At 42.8% G+C, this 22,862-nt stretch overlaps 1 protein-coding gene across 2 annotated transcripts in view; it reads right to left on the bottom strand.

The window, feature by feature from the left end:
- Nucleotides 1-22,862, bottom strand: part of NKAIN3 (sodium/potassium transporting ATPase interacting 3) — a 206,270-nt gene that overhangs the window by 105,278 nt on the left and 78,130 nt on the right. For both annotated transcript variants that reach the window (XM_081205253.1, XM_081205254.1), the window contains exon 2: nucleotides 9,773-9,910. In XM_081205253.1, coding sequence (XP_081061379.1) covers nucleotides 9,773-9,910 — 138 coding nt within the window. The remainder of the gene's footprint in view (nucleotides 1-9,772; nucleotides 9,911-22,862) is intronic.

The following is a 22,862-nucleotide window of genomic DNA, read 5'->3' as shown; positions in this document are numbered from 1 at the left end:
TGACAGAGGTGGTGGCGGAGGGACGAGTGGCTGCTCCTTCCTCCTCCGCCGCCTTTTCCGCTGTCGGAGGCAGTGGAGGGGGAAGCAGCAGCCCAAAAGGAGCCCATTTGCCTGCTCCTTCCTCCTCCGCCGCCTCTGCCGGTGGTGGAGGAGGAGCGAGCAGCCCAAAAGCAGCCCTTTCAGGCTGCTTGTTCTTCCTCCTCCGCTGCCGCCACCACCAGGTTTGTGGTGTGGTGAACCAGCTTATACTCGAGTCAATAAGTTTTCCCAGTTTTTTGTCCTAAAATTAGGTGCCTCAGCTTATATTTGGGTCAGCTTATACTGGAGTATATACCGTACATGAAGCATCCTTAAGTTTTCTATGTTGTTGTTGTTTAGTCGTTTAGTCGTGTCCGACTCTTCGTGACCCCATGGACTAGAGCACGCCAGGCACTCCTGTCTTCCACTGCCTCCAGCAGTTTGGTCAGGCTCATGTTTGTAGCTTCGAGAACACTGTCCAACCATCTCGTCCTTTATATAGAAGGATCTGGCAACTTCTGTTTCAGTGTATCTGAAGAAGTGTGCATGCACACGAAAGCTCATACTAAGAACTAACTTAGTTGGTCTTTAAGGTGCTACTGGAAGGAATTTTTTTATTTTGATTTCGTCCTCTGTCGTCCCCTTTTCCTTGTGCCCTCCATCTTTCCCAACATCAGGGTCTTTTCCAGGGAGTCTTCTCTTCTCATGAGGTGGCCAAAGTATTGGAGCCTCAACTTCACGATCTGTCCTTCCAGTGGGTACTCAGGGCTGATTTCCTTTAGAATGGAGAGGTTTGATCTTCTTGCAGTCCATGGGACTCTCAAGAGTCTCCTCCAGCACCATAATTCAAAAGCATCAATTCTTCAGCGATCAGCCTTCTTGATGGTCCAGCTCTCACTTCCATACATCACTACTGAGAAAACCATGGCTTTAACTATACGAACCTTTGTTGGCAAGGTGATGTCTCTGCTTTTTAAGATGCTGTCTAGGTTTGCCATCGCTTTTCTCCCAAGGAGCAGGCGTCTTTTAATTTCGTGGCTGCTGTCACCATCTGCAGTGATCATGGAGCCCAAAAAAGTAAAATCTCTCACTGCCTCCATTTCTTCCCCTTCTATTTGCCAGGAGGTGATGGGACCAGTGGCCATGATCTTCGTTTTTTTGATGTTGAGCTTCAGACCATATTTTGCGCTCTCCTCTTTCACCCTCATTAAAAGGTTCTTTAATTCCTCCTCACTTTCTGCCATCAAGGTTGTGTCATCTGCATATCTGAGGTTGTTGATATTTCTTCCGACGATCTTAATTCCGGCTTGGGATTCATCCAGTCCAGCCTTTCGCATGATGAATTCTGCATATAAGTTAAATAACCAGGGAGACAATATACAGCCTTGCTGTAATCCTTTTCCAATTTTGAACCAATCAGTTGTTCCATATCCAGTTCTAACTGTAGCTTCTTGTCCCACATAGAGATTTCTCAGGAGACAGATGAGGTGATCAGGCACTCCCATTTCTTTAAGAACTTGCCATAGTTTACTGTGGTCGACACAGTCAAACTTCATTGTCCAGAAAGTGGGAGAAGCAACAAGAGGAACAGCCATTTTAGATCTGGTCCTAACCAATGTTGATGACTTGGTTAGTGGGGTAGAAGTGGAAGGATCATTAGGCGTGAGTGATCATGCTCTTCTGAAGTTTACTATACAGCGGAAAGGAGCAGCCAAGCATACTAGGACTCAATTTCTTGACTTTAAGAAAGCCGACTTCATAAAACTTAGGCAAGTGCTGGGTGAGATCCCATGGACAGTAATACATGGACAAACTCCCTGATGGTTGGGAGTTTGTTAAGAGGGAAATAGTAAAAGCACAACGTCAGGCAATACCAATGAGACGGAAACATGGAAGGTGCCTAAAGAAGCCAGGGTGGCTATCTAAAGAACTTTTAACTGAGTTAAGATTAAAAAAGGATGTGTACAAAAAATGGAAAAGGGGGGAAACCACCAAAGAGGAATTCAAACAAATAGCCAGCACATGTAGACACAAAGTCAGAAAAGCTAAAGCACAGAATAAACTCAGGCTTGCTAGAGAGGTTAAAAGCAACAAAAAAGGCTTTTATGGGTATGTTCGTAGCAAAAGGAAGAACAAAGAAACAGTGGGGTCACTCAGAGGAGAAGATGGTGAAATGCAAACAGGAGACACAGAAAGGGCTGAACTCCTCAATGCCTTCTTTGCCTCAGTCTTCTCCGATAAAGAAAACAATGCCCAACCTGAAGAATTTGGAGCAAATGATTCAGCAAAGGAAACACAACCCAGAATAACTAAGGAGATAGTACAAGAATACTTGGTTAGTTTAGATGTATTCAAGTCTCCAGGGCCAGATGAACTGCATCCAAGAATATTAAAAGAACTGGCAGATGTGATCTCAGAACCACTGGCAGTCATCTTTGAGAATTCCTGGAGAGCAGGTGAAGTCCCGGCAGACTGGAGGAGGGCAAATGTTGTCCCTATTTTCAAAAAGGGGAAAAGAGAGGACCCAAATAATTACCGCCCAGTCAGTCTGACATCAATACCAGGGAAGATTCTGGAGCAGATCATTAAGCAAACAGTCTGTGAGCACCTAGAAAGGAATGCTGTGATCACCAATAGTCAGCATGGATTTCTGAAAAATAAGTCATGTCAGACTAACCTGATCTCGTTTTTTGACAGAATTACAAGCCTGGTAGATGAAGGGAACGCAGTGGATGTAGCCTACCTTGATTTCAGCAAGGCATTTGACAAGGTGCCCCATGATATTATTGTAAAGAAGCTGGTAAAATGCGGTCTTGACTATGCTACCACTCAGTGGATTTGTAACTGGCTGACTGACCGAACCCAAAGGGTGCTCATCAATGGTTCCTCTTCATCCTGGAGAAGAGTGACTAGTGGGGTGCCACAGGGTTCTGTCTTGGGCCCGGTCTTATTCAACATCTTTATCAACGACTTGGATGATGGACTCAAGGGCATCCTGATCAAATTTGCAGATGACACCAAACTGGGAGGGGTGGCTAACACCCCAGAGGACAGGATCACACTTCAAAATGACCTTGACAGATTAGAAAACTGGGCCAAAACAAACAAGATGAATTTTAACAGGGAGAAATGTAAAGTATTGCACTTGGGCAAAAAAAATGAGAGGCACAAATACAAGATGGGTGACACCTGGCTTGAGAGCAGTACATGTGAAAAGGATCTAGGAGTCTTGGTTGACCACAAACTTGACATGAGCCAACAGTGTGACGCAGCAGCTAAAAAAGCCAATGCAATTCTGGGCTGCATCAAAAGGAGTATAGCATCTAGATCAAGGGAAGTAATAGTGCCACTGTATTCTGCTCTGGTCAGACCTCACCTGGAGTACTGTGTCCAGTTCTGGGCACCACAGTTCAAGAAGGACACTGACAAACTGGAACGTGTCCAGAGGAGGGCAACCAAAATGGTCAAAGGCCTGGAAACGATGCCTTATGAGGAACGGCTAAGGGAGCTGGGCATGTTTAGCCTGGAGAAGAGGAGGTTAAGGGGTGATATGATAGCCATGTTCAAATATATAAAAGGATGTCACATAGAGGAGGGAGAAAGGTTGTTTTCTGCTGCTCCAGAGAAGCGGACATGGAGCAATGGATCCAAACTACAAGAAAGAAGATTCCACCTAAACATTAGGAAGAACTTCCTGACAGTAAGAGCTGTTCGACAGTGGAATTTGCTGCCAAGGAGTGTGGTGGAGTCTCCTCCTTTGGAGGTCTTTAAGCAGAGGCTTGACAACCATATGTCAGGAGTGCTCTGATGGTGTTTCCTGCTTGGCAGGGGGTTGGACTCGATGGCCCTTGTGGTCTCTTCCAACTCTATGATTCTATGATTCTAAAAGCTTTTGCATAGTCAATGAAGCAGAAGTAGATGTCTTTCTGGAACTCTCTAGCTTTCTCCATAATCCAGCGCATGTTTGCAATTTGGTCTCTGATTTCTCTGCCCCTTCGAAATCCAGCTTGCACTTCTGGGAGTTCTCGGTCCACATACTGCTTAAGCCTGCCTTGTAGAATTTTAAGCATAGCCTTGCTAGCGTGTGAAATGAGTGCAATTGTGCGGTAGTTGGAGCATTCTTTGGCACTGCCCTTCTTTGGGATTGGGATGTAGACTGATCTTCTCCAATCCTCTGGCCACTGCTGAGTTTTCCAAATTTGCTGGCATATTGAGTGTAGCACCTTGACAGCATCATCGTTTGAAATTTTAAATAGTTCAGCTGGAATATCATCACTTCCACTGGCCTTGTTATTAGCAGTGCTTTCTAAGGCCCATTTGACTTCACTCTCCAGGATGTCTGGCTCAAGGTCAGCAACCACACTACCTGGGGTGTATGAGACATCCATTTCTTTCTGGTATAATTCCTCTGTGTATTCTTGCCACCTCTTCTTGATTTCTTCTGCTTCTGTTAGGTCCTTTCCACTTTTGTCTTTTATTATGGTAATCTTTGTACGAAATGTTCCTTTCATATCTCCAATTTTCTTGAACAGATCTCTGGTTCTTCCCATTCTGTTGTTTTCCTCTATTTCTTTGCACTGATCGTTTAAGAAGGCCTTCTTGTCTCTCCTTGCTATTTTTTGGAAGTCTGCATTCAATTTCCTGTATCTTTCACTATCTCCCTCGCATTTTGCTTGCCTTCTCTCCCCCGCTATTTGTAAGGCCTCGTTGGACAGCCACTTTGCTTTCTTGCATTTACTTTTCATTGGGATGGTTTTAGTTGCCGCCTCCTGTATAATGTTACGAGCCTCCATCCATAGTTCTTCAGGCATTCTGTCCACCAAATCTAAATCCTTAAACCTGTTCCTCACTTCCACTGTGTATTCATAAGGGATTTGACTTAGATTGTATCTTACCGGCCCAGTGGTTTTTCCTACTTTCTTCAGTTTAAGCTTGAATTTTGCTATAAGAAGCTGATGATCTGAGCCACAGTCAGCTCCAGGTCTTGTTTTTGCTGACTGTATAGAGCTTCTCCATCTTTGGCTGCAGAGAATATAATCAATCTGATTTCGATGCTGTCCATCTGGTGATGTCCATGTGTAGAGTCGTCTCTTGTGTTGTTGGAAAAGAGTGTTTCTGATGACCAGCTTGTTCTCTTGGCAGAACTCTATTAGCCTTTGCCCTGCTTCGTTTTGAATTCCAAGGCCAAACTTGCCAGTTGTTCCTTTTATCTCTTGACTCCCTACTTTAGCATTCCAATCCCCTATAATGAGAAGAACATCCTTCTTTGGTGTCATTTCTATAAGGTGTTGTAAGTCTTCATAGAATTGGTCAATTTCAGTTTCTTCAGCACCAGTGGTTGGTGCATAAACTTGGATTACTGTGATGTTAAAAGGTCTGCCTTAGATTCGTATCGAAATCATTCTATCATTTTTGAGATTGTATCCCAGTACAGCTTTCGCCACTCTTTTGTTGACTATGAGGGCCACTCCATTTCTTTTACGGGATTCTTGCCCACAGTAGTAGATATGATGGTCATCCGAACTGAATTCGCCCATTCCCGTCCATTTTAGTTCACTGATGCCCAGGATGTCAATATTTATTCTTGCCATCTCATTTTTGACCACATCCAACTTACCAAGGTTCATGGTTCTTACATTCCAGGTTCCTATGCAATATTTTTCTTTACAGCATTGGACTTTCCTTTCGCTTCCAGGCATATCTGCAACTGAGCGTCCTTTTGGCTTTGGCCCAGACACTTCATCAGCTCTGAATCTACTTGTACTTGTCCTCCGCTCTTCCTCAGTAGCATGTTGGACGCCTTCCGACCTGAGGGGCTCATCTTCCAGCGTCATAACTTTTATATGCCTGTTGCCTTTGTCCATGGAGTTTTCTTGGCAGGGATACTGGAGTGGCTTGCCGGTTCCTGCTCCAGGTAGATCATGTTTGGTCAAAACTCTCCACTATGACCTGTCCATCTTGGGTGGCCCTGCATGGCATAGCTCATAGCTTCTCTGAGTTATTCAAGCCCCTTCGCCACGGCAAGGCGAATACTCCAGTATCGGCAAGGGATACTCCAGTATCCCTGCCAAGAAGTGATCCATGAAGGGGCAAGTTTTCTATAGCCTTGGTATAAGAAATAGGAATCAGAAATTCAGGCTGACTGGCCCCATTCTGAAGCTGAGTGAATTAATTTGTGGAATTCTGTACCTGCGCAAGTATTATGTCAGCTACTTAACACACTATTCACCAAGACTGTACTTACTACAAGATGTCTCTGTATAATGACTTACAGTAATTAGGAAGTTCAAGGGTAAAGCCTTTCCAGTCTTATTTGCACCCATTTCTACCCACTTTGGGGAGGAGTGGACAGTGGTGGGACAGGGGTCAGTGGGGTGGGGAGGCGGAGAAAGAATGTTGAATTTCATGGTAATGCACAGAAGGCAATTAGGACCATTTCAAATGTTTTCCAGCTGAGAAGGTAAAGCTGATTTTTCAAAAGCACAGCCAACCACATGAAAATTATGCCTCCCCCCAAAAACCCCTTAAGGTCCTCTGACAAAGGGCTAGTCTTCATCAAGACTTTCATTCTGAAGGTCTCTGCGGTGTCACCATACTTAAAGAACTACAGGACTCAAATCATCAATACAGAAATAAACTTTAAAAGCATGTTTTATAAAAATTCTCCAATAGATATCCTTTAAAAAAGAAGTAGTGATCTTTATACCTCAAAAGCCATTACTGATAAAATTACAGAGAGATCCCAAATGCTGACATTTTCAGGGGGAAAGCAATAAGCATTCAACCTTTCCAGCCAGCGAGGGGTCAGCAGTATGTGAAGGAAGCTAGTTTTTCAGATGGCTTCAGAATGCTTGATTTCTGGATAGGTTAAGCTGTAGAGATCCCCTGTTCTTTCCCTTTTGTTCCAGTGGAAAACTATGCAGCTGAAAGTTATACACGGCCTGTGCTTAGAATTGTGGAAGTTTACATAATTGATGTAAAAGCCTATGGGCACTCCAGTGTTATTTATTTTAAAAAAATTCCTATCTTTCATTGCCTTCAGGCTCAGTCACTAAAGTCTGCAGGAATTCAAAGCAGTCTCACGTGACCTCCAAAACTCAATTAATTGGTTGGGGAAGGGAGTGTGAATTGCAGAAAGAGTGAATTCACTGTGGAGGAGGTTCTCTCCTGAGTGTATTAAAAAGGTCATGATAAAAATCAGAAATGGTAAACAAGTGAAGGGCAGAACAATCCAAATTGGTTGGCGGCGGGGGGGGGGGGGAAATGGTGGATATATAGCTATATCCCAAAACCTAGAGGTCCATGCCAGCTAGGAAAGTGGGTTACGTTTTTCTTGCCCCACCCTTTTTCATTCAAACAGCTCCAGGCTAGTGAAGCTGGCCAGCCCAAGGATCTGTGGGGCTTTACATCCATAAGGAATTCTTGTCACATAACAAGGAATTTATTTTGTTTTAGTTCATGACTGCAAAAATTACTTTAAAATGGGTCTAAAGCTGCTGGTGTCCCACCCTTAGCTGTCAAATGTCATGTACTGGGCCTTCCTGTTGGCTTTCTGCCTGCTTGGACACAGCAGTGGTGGAGCTTCTCCATCCATGGGACTCCTCTCTGGTGGTAGGACGGTATCAGCACTGGCCTCAACTAGAGCCAGGGCCTTCTCGGCTGCAGCTCCAAACTGGTGGAATGCTCTGTCAAAAGAGACTAGGGCCCTGCGGGACCTGACATCTTTCCGCAGGGCCTGCAAGACAGAGTTGTTCCGCCAGGCCTTTGGTCAGGGCGCAGCCTGACTCCCTCCTCTGGCAACCTGCACATAATTCTGCTTAATTGGTTGCCATCAATTTGATTTAATTAATTTTTATAATGAAATATTTTTAGATTGTGTGATTATTTGACTGATTATTTGATTGTTGTTAGCCGCCCTGAGCCTGGCTTTGGCTGGGGAGGGCGGGATATAAATAAAATTTATTATTATTATTATTATTATACTAGCTGCCTCCATTCATCAATACTGGCTGGGGGCAGGGAGTGTCATATCCTCTGGGACTGCTTCTCTTACCAATGCCCAGCCAGCTGTTGTTGTTATTGTTGTTTAGTCGTTTAGTCGTGTCCGACTCTTCGTGACCCCATGGACCAGAGCACGCCAGGCACTCCTGTCTTCCACTGCCTCCTGCAGTTTGGTCAGACTCATGTTTGTAGCTTCGAGCACACCATCCAACCATCTCGTCCTCTGTCGTCCCCTTCTCCTTGCGCCCTCCATCTTTCCCAACATCAGGGTCTTTTCCAGGGAGTCTTCTCTTCCCATGAGGTGGCCAAAGTATTGGAGTCTCAGCTTCAGGATCTGTCCTTCCAGTGAGCACTCAGGGCTGATTTCCTGAAGAATGGAGAGGTTTGATCTTCTTGCAGTCCATGGGACTCTCAAGAGTCTCCTCCAGCACCATAATTCAAAAGTATCAATTCTTCGGCAATCAGCCTTCTTGATGGTCCAGCTCTCACTTCCATACATCACTAAGCCAGCTGTTAGGGAGACCTGAATGCAGAACTGCTTGAGATGTCCTACAAGGTCAATTACCCCAACTAAGGTGTGACATTTTCAGAGGATACTGCTTGTAGAACATATTTGTACAGTGGTGCCTCGCAAGACGAAATTAATTCGTTCCGCAAGTCTCTTCGTCTTGCGAGTTTTTCGTCTTGCGATGCACGGTTTCCCATAGGAATGCATTGAAAACCAATTAATGCGTTCCTAGGGAAACCGCCTTCCGACCAGGTCCGGGGACAGTCTGTCCCCGACCTCTTCTGAAGGCTGGAGGGGGGGGACAAGGGCTTTTCTTCCCACCCCCAGCATTTTAAAAAACCCCGGGACAGCGGAGGACTTCTCCGCTGTCCGGGGCGATCTTAAAATGCTGGCGGGCGGCATTTTAAAATCGCCCCGGGACAGCGGAGGACTTCTCCGCTGTCCGGGGCGATTTAAAAGCCCCTGGAAGGCAGGCAGGGGGGACAAAGACTTTTGCCCCCCGCCAGCCTTCAGAAGAAGTCCTGGACCTCTTCTGAAGGCGGGTGGGGGGCGAAAGTCTCCCCCCCGCCTGCCTTCAAAAGCCGTCGGCGACAGCGGATAAAGGCGCTGCCTTTCTCCGCTCTCCTGGGAAGGCAGGCGGGGGGGAAAGACTTTCGCCCCCCGCCTGCCTTCAAAAGCCGTCCGCGATAGCGGGAAGCACTTCCCTGCTATGCCGGACTGCTTTTAAAATGCTGGCGGTGGGGAGCAAAGCCTTTCGGCCCCCGCCGGCCTTCCTGGACCTCTTCTGAAGGCCGGAGGGGGGGAAAGGCTTTGCTCCCCACCACCAGCATTTAAAACAGGTCCCCGGAGATTTCCCTATGGGCTTTCATCTTGCGAAGCAAGCCCATAGGGAAATTCGTCTTGCGAAGCGCCTCCAAAACAGAAAACCCTTTCGTCTTGCGGGTTTTCCGTCTTGCGAGGCATTCGTCTTGCGGGGTACCACTGTATCTGTTTTACATTTTTGCAGACATATGATTTAATTCTAATATTCTACTCAGGTTTTAGTACTTATTTTCCTGCTCCAAAGGAGATTGACAATATTCATGGTTCAAATAGATGAAGCATACTGGAGAACTGAACAAAAATATAATATTGCATTTTTTTTAAAAAAACAAACCACCCACATTATTCAGATGTTTTAAATTATAACTGAGCTGAAATATTATATTATCCATTTTAATAAAAATCAATGAACTCAATACTTACCACAACTATATACCGAGGTCTGTATTGTATGGTTCCAAACAAACCCAAAATGACAACTATTATGTGCAGGAAATTACCAAGGATAGGAGCCCACTGGAAGCCAAGAAAGTCAAAGATTTGTCTCTCCAGGGCAGCTAACTGTAAAGAAACAGAACATAAAAATACCTCAGTTAGGATTAAATCAGTCATTCACAGTGTAAGTATCACTCTTAAGACCTAGTGAAAAAGACTGGTAATTATTCCATTACTTTTGTTGCATAAGGAATTTATCTTGTTAACTGGCCATGCAGAAAATCAAGGCTAGAAAAGTTTTCACATCTCAAACTGTGTTGGCACCAGAGTGATAACTTTTTCAACAAAAACTGGGAACTCTCACATCCTAATACATGTACAAAAGCATACCCAGAAATAAAAGAATCACACTGGTTTAATGTTTCCAAATGGAAATCCTTCATATAGTAGTTGCATCATGTGTTCTCCGTGTACCTGTTCACCTGCTTCTGTTTCTATTTTCACATTCCCCCTTTCATTCTCCATATTTTCCAAATTGTTGTATAAACATGTCCAACGTGTGATGGAAACCTGACATTTTAGACAAGCCTACTGAAACCATGGAGGTAACATCAAATGTCAGATTGCCTCAGAAACTCAGTTTCACCTAAGTCCTTCACTATTCAACATACTCAGCAGCCATCATGGGACAAGTAAAGATGGTGAAAATACAACTATTATTTCAATTTCGGCCATCATATCTGTCCTTCACAGAGTCAACTGGAGTATGGCTTTTCTTGGGAATAAGACATGTTCTCTTGCCTTGGGCTCTTATCATTATCATCACCACCACACTGCTTCAAGGCATATGCCATAGCTTGAATTTTCACAACTACATATAGAAAAACAGCCCCACAGTGCTAGTGTAGAAGAGAGCTGTAATGGTTAAATGCTGGAAGGAAGCAAACCCCAGGAGTATCATCTGTCCTGCAGTTGATTTGTCAGTGAATTTCATAGAATCTCTTATTGGTAAAGAGCTACATGTTGAAATGGACTTGTAACTTACATTCCTAATAATTATTGATACAGCTCTCTTTTTAAAATACTCATGTGAATATATAATCCCCAAAAATGTGCGTGCTCAGTGAATGATTGGGCAAAGTCTTTACAAACAAAAAAGAAAAAACCAAGTGAAAATATATGCTTTTTCTGGAGGAGGGACATGTCAAAAGTAGATACATTGTTTGCCAAGATAACATTTACAAGTCATCTTTACGCCCATTAGTAACAAAATTCTAAAATCTGACAGCTGACAGAATTTGGTGTCCTGAAAATCTTAAAAAACTAACACAGATACTTCTGGGAAATTTATTACTGAAAGGCCTTTAAGTTTGCACCACAGACTTCACCTGTCCCCAGTCCTCAACTCATTCTGCTACAGTCGAAAATAAAATTTGTGAGTTGGCACCATATATGCAAAACTGTACAATTTTTGCTTAATTTTGGTCACAGCCTTTGTTGGGGGGGTGGATGCAAAATTTTAATTTCCTTGATACAGACTATGATAGTGCTGTGGCCCACATGTTAGTAGTGCTGGCAGGCAGGCTGGGTAGGGGCTGCAGCCAAACCCATCTTGTCATGCACATCTTGGGATATTACATAGATCAAGAATTGCTCGGTAATCACATGACACTAAAAATGTGAGAAATCAAAGTCAATTCATGAATCAAATGAAGAATGCCATTACCTCACCTGTCAACGAATGCAAAATTGCAATTCAAGTTGAAACCATTAAAAGGCTGCTAAAGATCCAAATATCAGAGGCAGCCTAAGAACTATAATCATCAAATGGCATTGCTCACATGTTCACACATTCCTGCTGAATCCTCACACTTCCTAATTCCCCTCTTCTACTATGTGTGTGTGTGCTGTTGTAATGAGAATAAAAATTAAAATTAAGCAAACATGCACATTTTCTTAAATGAATTCATAATGCTGATGGGATTGAGGGGGTGTATATAATCTGCTGCATCTGAATTGCTTTATTGTCTGCCTTTAGTTGGTTTTAATAATTGTATTTTTAAAAGATTGAGCACCAGTTGTTGCTGGGGGGAAAGGTACATAAACATTTAAAAAGTGAAACTGCATGGTTTGTTTTGGCTAAACCCTTCTGTAGAGAGATCTTTGAGGAAAATGGATGCTCAGTGGACTATTGTGGTGTAATTGTCTTGGACTAGGGAAACCTGGTTCAAATCATGGCTGAAAAAGTGAAAGCAAATCTAATGACCAGGCCAGATGAAAAATGGGTATCCAACTGGAACTTTAGCTATCGCGTTCAAAAACATCATTGCTTAAAACTCTTTGTCAGCAAAAGGAAACATTTATTAAAATTATTTCCTAGCACACATCTGTCAAAGACTATTTATGTTTTCTATTGCATTACTTTACAGATTGACTGCTGCATTTTCACTAAGCAAATATTTTAAAACTAAAGCTGCACTCTGTGAAAAAGATACTCTGGTCTAGTAGTAGTCTAGCTACTGTAATGAAGACCCAAAGGACCAACATACTGTGGAAAAAGGGTTTAAGATGCAGCTGAAACTGACCAAAAAACACTAGCATTGAGACTTTGGGCTGAATCCCACAAACACTTGGAATAATGCACATATAATGGAATTTCAGACAAAGAACATAATACTATTTAAATGCCAGTGCACCCCAAGCAAAGAACCATGAAATTTACAGCTTTTCCATCCCTGAAAGAATTGCTAGCCATACAAAAGTGTAGAGCACTGATCCAAAACCGACTCTAATTCTCTGTTTGTCATGGTCTACACATTATAAAGCACTAGATACAATTCATAGAAGTATCAAATCAATGCATTTTTCTATCCTAATAGACCACTCCTATCAGAACAGGCAAATATCCAGAGATGGCTATTGTGCTCAGCTGACAAGGAAAGTAAACCTTTTGAGTCAATGGGAAGTCTTCTGCTACTCAGGTAATAAAAACAAAGCTTCATGTGATGAAATGGTGAATAAAACCAGAGAGGCATTCTGCACATCCTCTGTGGAATCTCAGCATTGGATGAAAGGAGATCTAGTGAAATAACATAATCTGGGTTAGCACAGGGCATAGAGTTTCTCACCCAAGTAGATTCTTTTCCACTGCCCACTACAGGCTCTCACCCTGAGCTGGTCAAGTGGCTGCGTCCTGCACTCCATGCTGTACACACAACCGGTCTCTCACCCCAGCAAAAACTTATTCCAATGAATAGGCTACAGAGAGCCAACAAACAAATAAAAGCAAATACAGGTAGACTCCTCACCTTCAGAATGACACCCTTTGGAGCCAAATCTTCAGCAGTGGCTTGCAACTGGACAGCAGCAGGACTTATCCAGCTCCCCAGAGCACTAATTGAAGCCAAGCTTCCCTTTGGGGCTTTTGCTGCTAGTGAATTGTGGGTCAGAATTTTCTGCCTCCCCTCCTATTCCACTCAATGGCAGATAGCAACCTGGTCAGCTATCTAGGAGAGTAAGTAAACACACCTTCATATTATGGAAGTTGGTCCAGTATGTATATACTGAAGTCAAGTGTGTGAAAGAATGGCCTCGGTCCAGTATACCTGAAGGAGCATCTCCATCCCCATCATTCAGCTGAGGTCCAGCTCCGAGGGCCTTCTGGTGATTCCCTCACTGTGAGAAGCAAAATTACAGCGAACCAGGCAGAAGGCCTCAGCAGAGGTGCCCATCCTGTGGAATGCCCTCCCATCAGATGTCAAGGAAATAAACAACTATCTGACTTTCAAAAGACATCTGAAGGCAGCCCTGTTTAGGGAAGCTTTTAATGTTTGATGTTTTATTGTATTTTTAATATTTTGTTGGAAGTTGCCCAGAGTGGCTGGGGAAACCCAGCCAGATGGGCAGGGTATAAATATTATTATTATTATTATTATTATTATTATTATTATTATTATTATTATTACACCTTGTTTGAAAGGCACTCATAATCTCAGGTTTGCACATAACCGCACCCTACCACTCTCCCAGGGAGAAAAGTACATATAAGGCATTGCAATATTGAATTTCCCTTTCTGTGGGATCTCTCCGAATTTGCTGTCTGTGTTCCTCATTCAAACATGAAACAGCGATAGCAAGACTTTTCTTAAGAGGTATGCGTACCTCAAAACCAGCTTGAATGAGTAGTTCTAGAGTCAAGAAAAAGGAGCAGCAAAGTGACCCCAAAATTTTTCTCCTTTTTTCACCTCAGTCTTTTTGAAACTCATTGAATTGCTGCTGAAGTCCCACAGGCTTGGAAGAAAAGAAAAGAAAGAAAGAAAATATGTGGTGACCTTTCATTTTATGGGTTCAGGCACAAAGCTTTGTGCGGTGCAGTGATCTGTGCAATGTGTCCTTTGTACAGCAATATTTTTCATTTAGACAACTTTGGTTAAAAAAAACCCTGCTCTTCCAATTTTGACAGAAACCCAGAACCCTCCATGAACCTTTCTGTGGCCAACTGCTCTCCACTGTGGCAATTAGTACTGTTTCCTTCTTGCAGAAAGAAAGGGAGGGGGGAGAGATAAAAAATAAAATAAAATTAAGGATGGCATTCAGCTAAGTTTTACTTAGTGGAGCCCTATTGAAATTAATGGACCTAACCCAGTCCAATAGTTTCATTCAGTCTACCCTGAGTAAAAGATAATTGAATACTACACTAAGTCAATAGCTACTAGTTACAATGGTTGTGTACTATCTCTGAAAACCAGTGGCTGGGGAATGCAAGTGAAGAGAGGCTTATTTGTGCTCACGTCAAGTTTATGGGTTTCCCATTTGCCTATGGCTGACCACTGTGGGGAAAGAATACTGCACTAGGTGAATCTTTTATCTGATCCATTTGTGGGAATGCTGAGGGTGGCAGGAGATGATACACTGTTTATTAATATCCTTCCTAGCTTGCACTAGCAAGTTCCTTCACTTAGCAGAGTGCATTCCCTTTCTTACGCAGCAGAAAGCTGGTTGCAAACTCGTGTGAGTTTCTTAAGACAACAAGCAATTCAATCTGGCTTGCCCAGACTGAGATATGTTGTAATATTCTAAGATTCCTGGTAAGACCCCTTTTGAATCCCTCCTAAAAGAATAAAGACGCCACAGTCTTATTCATAGTAACAAAAAGTAGTTTCACTCACGATCAGGCAGAGCACAGTGTGACCCCTTAAGGCAGGCTTTAAGCTTAAAGTTACAAACATGTACAAACAGGTTTACCCCATATGGGGATAACCTGGGAAAACTGCTTGGCTGGCAGCCAGCAATTCAGTCCAGGAAGTTCGCAGGACAAAAGAGAAGATGGAAGAGAGAGAGGTGGCAGTGTGAGGTTCCAAATCCAGCAAGTGCATCTTACATAGATATCCATAGATGGGCAAATACCTTCTGCAGAAATTATATATAAAGATATGAAGCAAAATGAAACTGATGCATTGTAGGCTCATTAGCCAATTAAGAAGAGAAACGCACATGTTAATAATTTTCTAAGGTCAATGATCAAGCACCGTAATCTGGTTACTTCATTATTTTAGAAACATTAAGCATAAAGAGGATTTCAACAGCAGAGGTATTAAGAAAGAGTTTACCATGCCTCAGAATAGAATGGTGCATTCACACTTTTCTATAGCATATGTTAAAGACAAAGGGCAGACATAATTATTAATAAACAGCACCTTAATTCTCCCAGTGAATGGCACACGACTGTTTCAAGCAAACTTACAGCTGCCTCTTTGAATTTAAAATACAGCAATATCTCATTAAAATATTTAGAAGCACCCTAGAGAAAACACTAATAAAGGGCAAAAGTCACAGTCAGAGAGGGGTGGTTAAGAAACACAGAAAGCTGTCAGAGCATTTGCTCCATCTAGTCCAATATTGTCTGCTCTGGCAGCTCACCAGGGTCTCAGTCAAGAGGCATTCCCAGCCCTACCCAGAGATTGAACCTAGAACCTTCTGCATGAAGCAGATGCTCTTACAGTGGTACCTCGGGTTAAGTACTTAATTCGTTCCGGGGGCCTGTTCTTAACCTGAAACTGTTCCTAACCTGAAGCACCACTTTAGCTTATGGGGCCTCCTGCTGCCGCAGCACAATTTCTGTTCTCATCCTGAAGCAACCTGAAACTGTTCTTAACCTGAAGCACTATTTCTGGGTTAGCAGAGTCTGTAACCTGAAGCATATGTAACCTGAAGCGTATGTAACCCAAGGTACCACTGTATTCCACTTTTCCACAACAAGTTGTGCCCAAAATGACTTACAGCAAACATTTGAAACATCAAAATAGAAAACATTTGAAATACAAATACAGTGGTACCTCGGGTTACATATGCTTCAGGTTACAGACTCCGCTAACCCAGAAATAGTACCTCGGGTTAAGAACTTTGCTTCAGGGTGAGAACAGAAATTGTGTTCTGGCAGTGTGGAAGCAGCGGGAGGCCCCATTAGCTAAAGTGGTGCTTCAGGTTAAGAACAGTTTCAGGTTAAGAATGGACCTCTGGAACGAATTAAGTACTTAACCCGAGGTACCACTGTATACAAAATACAGAACATGTCAGTACAGTTTTAGGACTCTCATTATTATTTCTATTAATGTTCACAGTTCTCCTTTCAAATACTTAGCACCCCTCCCCAATCTTTACAACAATATGAGCTGTATTGGTTTGGGGTTTTCATTTGTTATTATGAACCTCCCCTAGATCCTACTCTGTTCAACACAGATCTAGCAATTATCAGAAATTTCCTTGCTATTACCATCCACACTCAATTAGCCTTCTATTGCACTTCACCGTTCATTGTTTGGAGAGGTTAGGTGGTGCTATTTAGCAGAATAATGCTTCAGCAGAATTCTCCATGATGTATCCCAGCAGTATTCCTACAGTCATATAATGCTCCTGCTGTTCTTTTGCCTGTTTATGACTCTAGCTGACAAACATACCAATTTCTGTCAACTGCTGTTTCTAAAAAAACGATGTATACTGTAGCACTGAGACACTGCATCAATCAGTATGTGTGTGAAACACTGTGTGTGCATACATATGTATACAACATCCAGAGGGCAGCATGAAATTAGACTGGGGGTCACAGGTTCCCCATCACTACTCTAGGTATCTAAACACACACATACACACACAGACACACAGACACGGTTCTAATATAAAATAGTAATTGGGCTTGCCAATCAGAAGTTTGACGGTTCGAATCTATGCAACTGGGAGAGATCCCATTGCTCTATCCCAGATTCTGCCAACCTAACAGTTTGAAAGCATACCAGTGCAAGCAGATAAATAGGTACCACTGTGGTGGAAAGGAAAAGGTTTCCATGCACTCTGGCACTTGTCACAGTATCCCATTGCATCATGGTTTAGTCATGCTGGCCACATGATCCAGAAAGCAGTCTGTGGACAAACGCTGGCTCCCTTAGCCTGAAGTGAGAGGAGTACTGCATCTCATATCCACCTTTGACCAGACTTAACCATCCAGGTGTCCTTAACCTTTTCACCTTTAATATAAAATACCATGAAATTTTAATAGGACAATTTATTCCAGTGTTGTTTTCTTTCCCCATAAGGTGTGCTTTTTTCAAAATGTAAGTTATAATGTCTACCATCTACACTTTGGTACAAATTCTCTAAGCAGCACTTTTTAGTGCAATCAGCTCTCATTAGGAGGCCTTCTGGTAGAAATCTCCTTACAACACTCTCTATTAAAGCTAGGATTGATGACTTGATGGCCCACAGCCAAAACGATTATGCCAATGTTGATTGAAGAAGTTTACATGCATTTGCTCACTACTCCACCTTCCTGCCTTCCCTCTCTATATCACTTGTCTCATTGTAAACCAAGATGATATGAATGGATTGCTATTGAGTGAGCTCTGTTTTCCAAGGCCCTTCAGTCAGTGTTAATCACAAAGTGCAGTTAATACATTTTTAATACAACTGTATGCGTAGCTAGATTATGCACCTGCTGGATGTGAGCATAACACCCACCCTCTGGAGACCCGTGTTCATTTTCAAAATGTCAAGATGTGCCTGGTAGCAAGCATGCAGCAGGCTGTACTTCATACAGAGCGGAAAGAATGCTCTTTAAATAAAAGACATTAAATATCACACTTGTTATGTTTTAAAGGAAAGCCAAATAACATGAGAATCCTGAAGACTTAACAGTGGCATGCTGGAGAAATACAGTATTTCCTCTACACAATATTACACAGTCACAACTGCTTGAAACAGTAGAGGTTAATGAATGCTTATAGAGTGAAAGGCAACATAGACTGGAGGTTAATTTGTTCATATTGGCCCCATTTCCTACTTGAAACCATCACTTCCCCATTCCTTCAGCTAACACTGAAGAGAGGAATGCCCGTCTCCTTTGAAACTGTTTTCTTTCAGCACAGTTATTTGCCACTCAATCGATAATTAACTGGAAGACTGACGGAATGGAGGCACCTACAACACAAAGCACTTTCCAAAGGGGCTGTGTCAAAAAATGGCAAGCAATTAAGAAACCCGTCATTAATTCACTGTGTTTGTTTTTGGGATTTTGTTCTTCTTTGCCTTGAAATAATACAATGATAAAATCTGTACAGCAAGTCAGAAGCAACTGTGAGACTTTATTAGCATGCTAATTCATAACTGCTGGGTAGTGCTCAGTAAAGATGTTATGGTGCTTCTTAAGTTCATAGCGGAAGTTTGGCTTTTTTGTGGCTTTTAAAATGTACTTCTGAACCCTTCCGCTTCTTAGATACTCTGAAATTGGTAATTCATTTAGACCAATTTCTCAAAGCGATACTGTTTCTTCCAAGTTCCATTTTATTATACAAATAGCAATTACCTCAAATTGCCAATTTTCTCTCTCTCTTTAACATGAAAACAGGAGACAAATTTCCACAGGCTAAAGCAAGAGCACAGAACTTGTGCCCACCCCACCCCTATTATTGTTGGACAACAACTCTCATCATCTCTGACTACTGGCCATGCTGGCTGGGGCTAATGGAAGCTGAGTCAAGCAGCAACTGGAGGGCAACAGGTTCCTCATCTGGACTGAAGGTTGGTCATTCCAGGCTTGAATCAAACCACAAGTGTTGATGGCTTGCAGAAAAATAAGCTTCCCCTTGGAAGGAAATAGATATTTGGGGACTGGGAAAGCTCCAGAATTTTATTCTATTACCTAACATCCCAAGGACAGAAAACAACCAACAACCTTGTTTATTACTATTATGCAGGACTCCTGAAATAAGCACCAAAAACTTACTCTGATATGGTAAGTGAGGAAAGTTAATAAATCTGGGCAGATAATCCAAAGCCCTGATCTTCCATACTAGAGGGAGTTTGGATGAGGCAAATTTGTTCCTGTACCCAGTCTTGTCCAGATCTGCTTGTCTCTTCCATCAGGGGAGCTATGCTACCAGTAGATATGTACTACAAGTAGCATACAGAAACTACCTATGGTAGTATCCCTTCAGAGAGTACATGCCCTCTAACATTTCTCTGGTGAAAATAGGGACTTCCTATTTCATATCCCCCAACATTTCTCCAATGAAAATAGGCGTGTCCTAAGGAAAAGTGGGACATTACAGCATCAAATCAGAAACCAGGATGTAAATCTGGGACTGTCCCTGGGAAATAGGGGCACTTGGAGGGTCTGAACGTAGCCAATAGAAGCGTCAGAAACCATAGGATCCTGAGCTCACCCTACTACCTACCATCACTTGATGGCAATGGGCCCAATCCAGGCCTTTTCATTATACCATTCCAGGAGCTGGCACAGTGAAGAGACTTTTGCCCTGCCCTCCCTCCACCTTGTGTGGTGTGAGCAGCAGGGCTGTGGATGTAACAGTGGCTATTAAGTCCTGCCATAGCTGGCAAGGGGATGGGATTCTAGGCTTTGTTTCTCAGACAATGGGAAAAAATTGTTTCACTTCTGTAAAGTGATACAACCATGGTTATGGCAGGTTTTTGTAAAAAGCATAAAAGTGAGTGATTCTTTGTAGATCCTAGAATCATAGAATCATAGAATCATAGAGTTGGAAGAGACCACAAGGGCCATCGAGTCCAACCCCCTGCCAAGCAGGAAACACCATCAGAGCACTCCTGACATATGGTTGTCAAGCCTCTGCTTAAAGACCTCCAAAGTAGGAGACTCCACCACACTCCTTGGCAGCAAATTCCACTGTCGAACAGCTCTTACTGTCAGGAAGTTCTTCCTAATGTTTAGGTGGAATCTTCTTTCTTGTAGTTTGGATCCATTGCTCCGTGTTCGCTTCTCTGGAGCAGCAGAAAACAACCTTTCTCCCTCCTCTATGTGACATCCTTTTATATATTTGAACATGGCTATCATATCACCCCTTAACCTCCTCTTCTCCAGGCTAAACATGCCCAGCTCCCTTAGCCGTTCCTCATAAGGCATCGTTTCCAGGCCTTTGACCATTTTGGTTGCCCTCCTCTGGACACGTTCCAGTTTGTCAGTGTCCTTCTTGAATTGTGGTGCCCAGAACTGGACACAGTACTCCAGGTGTGGTCTGACCAGAGCAGAATACAGTGGCACTATTACTTCCCTTGATCTAGATGCTATACTCCTATTGATGCAGCCCAGAATTGCATTGGCTTTTTTAGCTGCCGCGTCACACTGTTGGCTCATGTCAAGTTTGTGGTCAACCAAGACTCCTAGATCCTTTTCACATGTACTGCTCTCAAGCCAAGTGTCACCCATCTTGTATTTGTGCCTCTCATTTTTTTTGCCCAAGTGCAATACTTTACATTTCTCCCTGTTAAAATTCATCTTGTTTGTTTTTGCCCAGTTCTCTAATCTGTCAAGGTCGTTTTGAAGTGTGATCCTGTCCTCTGGGGTGTTAGCCACCCCTCCCAGTTTGGTGTCATCTGCAAATTTGATCAGGATGCCCTTGAGTCCATCATCCAAGTCATTGATAAAGATGTTGAATAAGACTGGGCCCAAGACAGAACCCTGTGGCACCCCACTAGTCACTCTTCTCCAGGATGAAGAGGAACCATTGATGAGAACCCTTTGGGTTCGGTCAGTCAGCCAGTTACAAATCCACTGAGTGGTAGCATAGTCAAGACCGCATTTTACCAGCTTCTTTACAAGAATATCATGGGGCACCTTGTCAAATGCCTTGCTGAAATCAAGGTAGGCTACATCCACTGCGTTCCCTTCATCTACCAGGCTTGTAATTCTGTCAAAAAACGAGATCAGGTTAGTCTGACATGACTTATTTTTCAGAAATCCATGCTGACTATTGGTGATCACAGCATTCCTTTCTAGGTGCTCACAGACTGTTTGCTTAATGATCTGCTCCAGAATCTTCCCTGCTATTGATGTCAGACTGACTGGGCGGTAATTATTTGGGTCCTCTCTTTTCCCCTTTTTGAAAATAGGGACAACATTTGCCCTCCTCCAGTCTGCCGGGACTTCGCCTGTTCTCCAGGAATTCTCAAAGATGACTGCCAGTGGTTCTGAGATCACATCTGCCAGTTCTTTTAATACTCTTGGATGCAGTTCATCTGGCCCTGGAGACTTGAATACATCTAAACTAGCCAAATATTCTTGTACTATCTCCTTAGTTATTCTGGGCTGTGTTTCCTTTGCTGAATCATTTGCTCCAAATTCTTCAGGTCGGGCATTGCTTTCTTTATCGGAGAAGACTGAGGCAAAGAAGGAATTGAGGAGTTCAGCCCTTTCTGTGTCCCCTGTTTGCATTTCACCATCTTCTCCTCTGAGTGACCCAACTGTTTCTTTGTTCTTCCTTTTGCTACGAACATACCCATAAAAGCCTTTTTTGTTGCTTTTAACCTCTCTAGCAAGCCTGAGTTCATTCTGTGCTTTAGCTTTTCTGACTTTGTGTCTACACGTGCTGGCTATTTGTTTGAATTCCTCTTTGGTGGTTTCCCCCCTTTTCCATTTTTTGTACACATCCTTTTTTAATCTTAATTCAGTTAAAAGTTCTTTTGATAGCCACCCTGGCTTCTTTAGGCACTTTCCATGTTTCCGTCTCATTGGTATTGCCTGACGTTGTGCTTTTACTATCTCCCTCTTAACAAACTCCCAGCCATCATGAGCTCCCTTTCCTTTTAGTATTGCTGTCCATGGGATCTCACCCAGCACTTCCCTAAGTTTTATGAAGTCGGCTTTCTTAAAGTCAAGAAATTGAGTCCTAGTATGCTTGGCTGCTCCTTTCCGCTGTATAGTAAACTTCAGAAGAGCATGATCACTCGCACCTAATGATCCTTCCACATCTACCCCACTAACTAGGTCATCAACATTGGTTAGGACCAGATCTAAAATGGCTGTTCCTCTTGTTGCTTCTCCCACTTTCTGGACAATGAAGTTGTCTGCAAGGCCAGTGAGGAATCTGTTTGACCTTATGCTCTTGGCTGAGTTTGACGTCCAACAAATATCCGGGTAATTGAAGTCCCCCATTACTACTATCTCCCTTCCTTTTGCATGCTTGGCCATCTGTTCCAGGAAGGCATCATCTATGTCCTCCGTTTGGCTTGGGGATCTATAGTAAATTCCCACAATGAGGTCTCTGTTATTCTTCTCTCCCTTAATTTTGACCCAAATGCTCTCACTTTGGCTTTGAGGTTCTAAATCTTGGATCTCTTCACAGGTATACACATCCCTGACATATAACGCCACTCCTCCTCCTTTCTTGTCTGGTCTGTTTCTCTGAAATAGATTGTATCCCCCCATTATTACATTCCAATCGTGGGACTTATCCCACCAGGTTTCAGTGATGCCTATTATGTCATAATCCTAATCCTTTGGAGCTTCAGAATACTGGACTGGGTAGTGCTCAGTAAAAATAATATTAAAATTATTATTGACTGCAAGTTTGAGGGTGCAAGTTAATAATAATAATCTTGAAGTACATTGAGCACTAGAATTTATTTATTTTTACATCTGTACTGCAGACATGGGATACTCAATCTTGAAAAATGAACAATGGAAATTTACAAAAAATAACCAATCTAATAATACCAAACCTTATTCAAAGGGACTAAAGTATAATACAGGAAGATGCATCTTCATTTACAATGA

The sequence above is a fragment of the Podarcis bocagei genome (genome assembly GCF_964188305.1).
Source record: "Podarcis bocagei genome assembly, chromosome: 8".
NCBI lineage: Eukaryota > Metazoa > Chordata > Lepidosauria > Squamata > Lacertidae > Podarcis > Podarcis bocagei.
The sequence above is the reverse complement of the archived record's forward strand: the minus strand, read 5'-3'. Positions and strand labels throughout refer to the sequence as shown.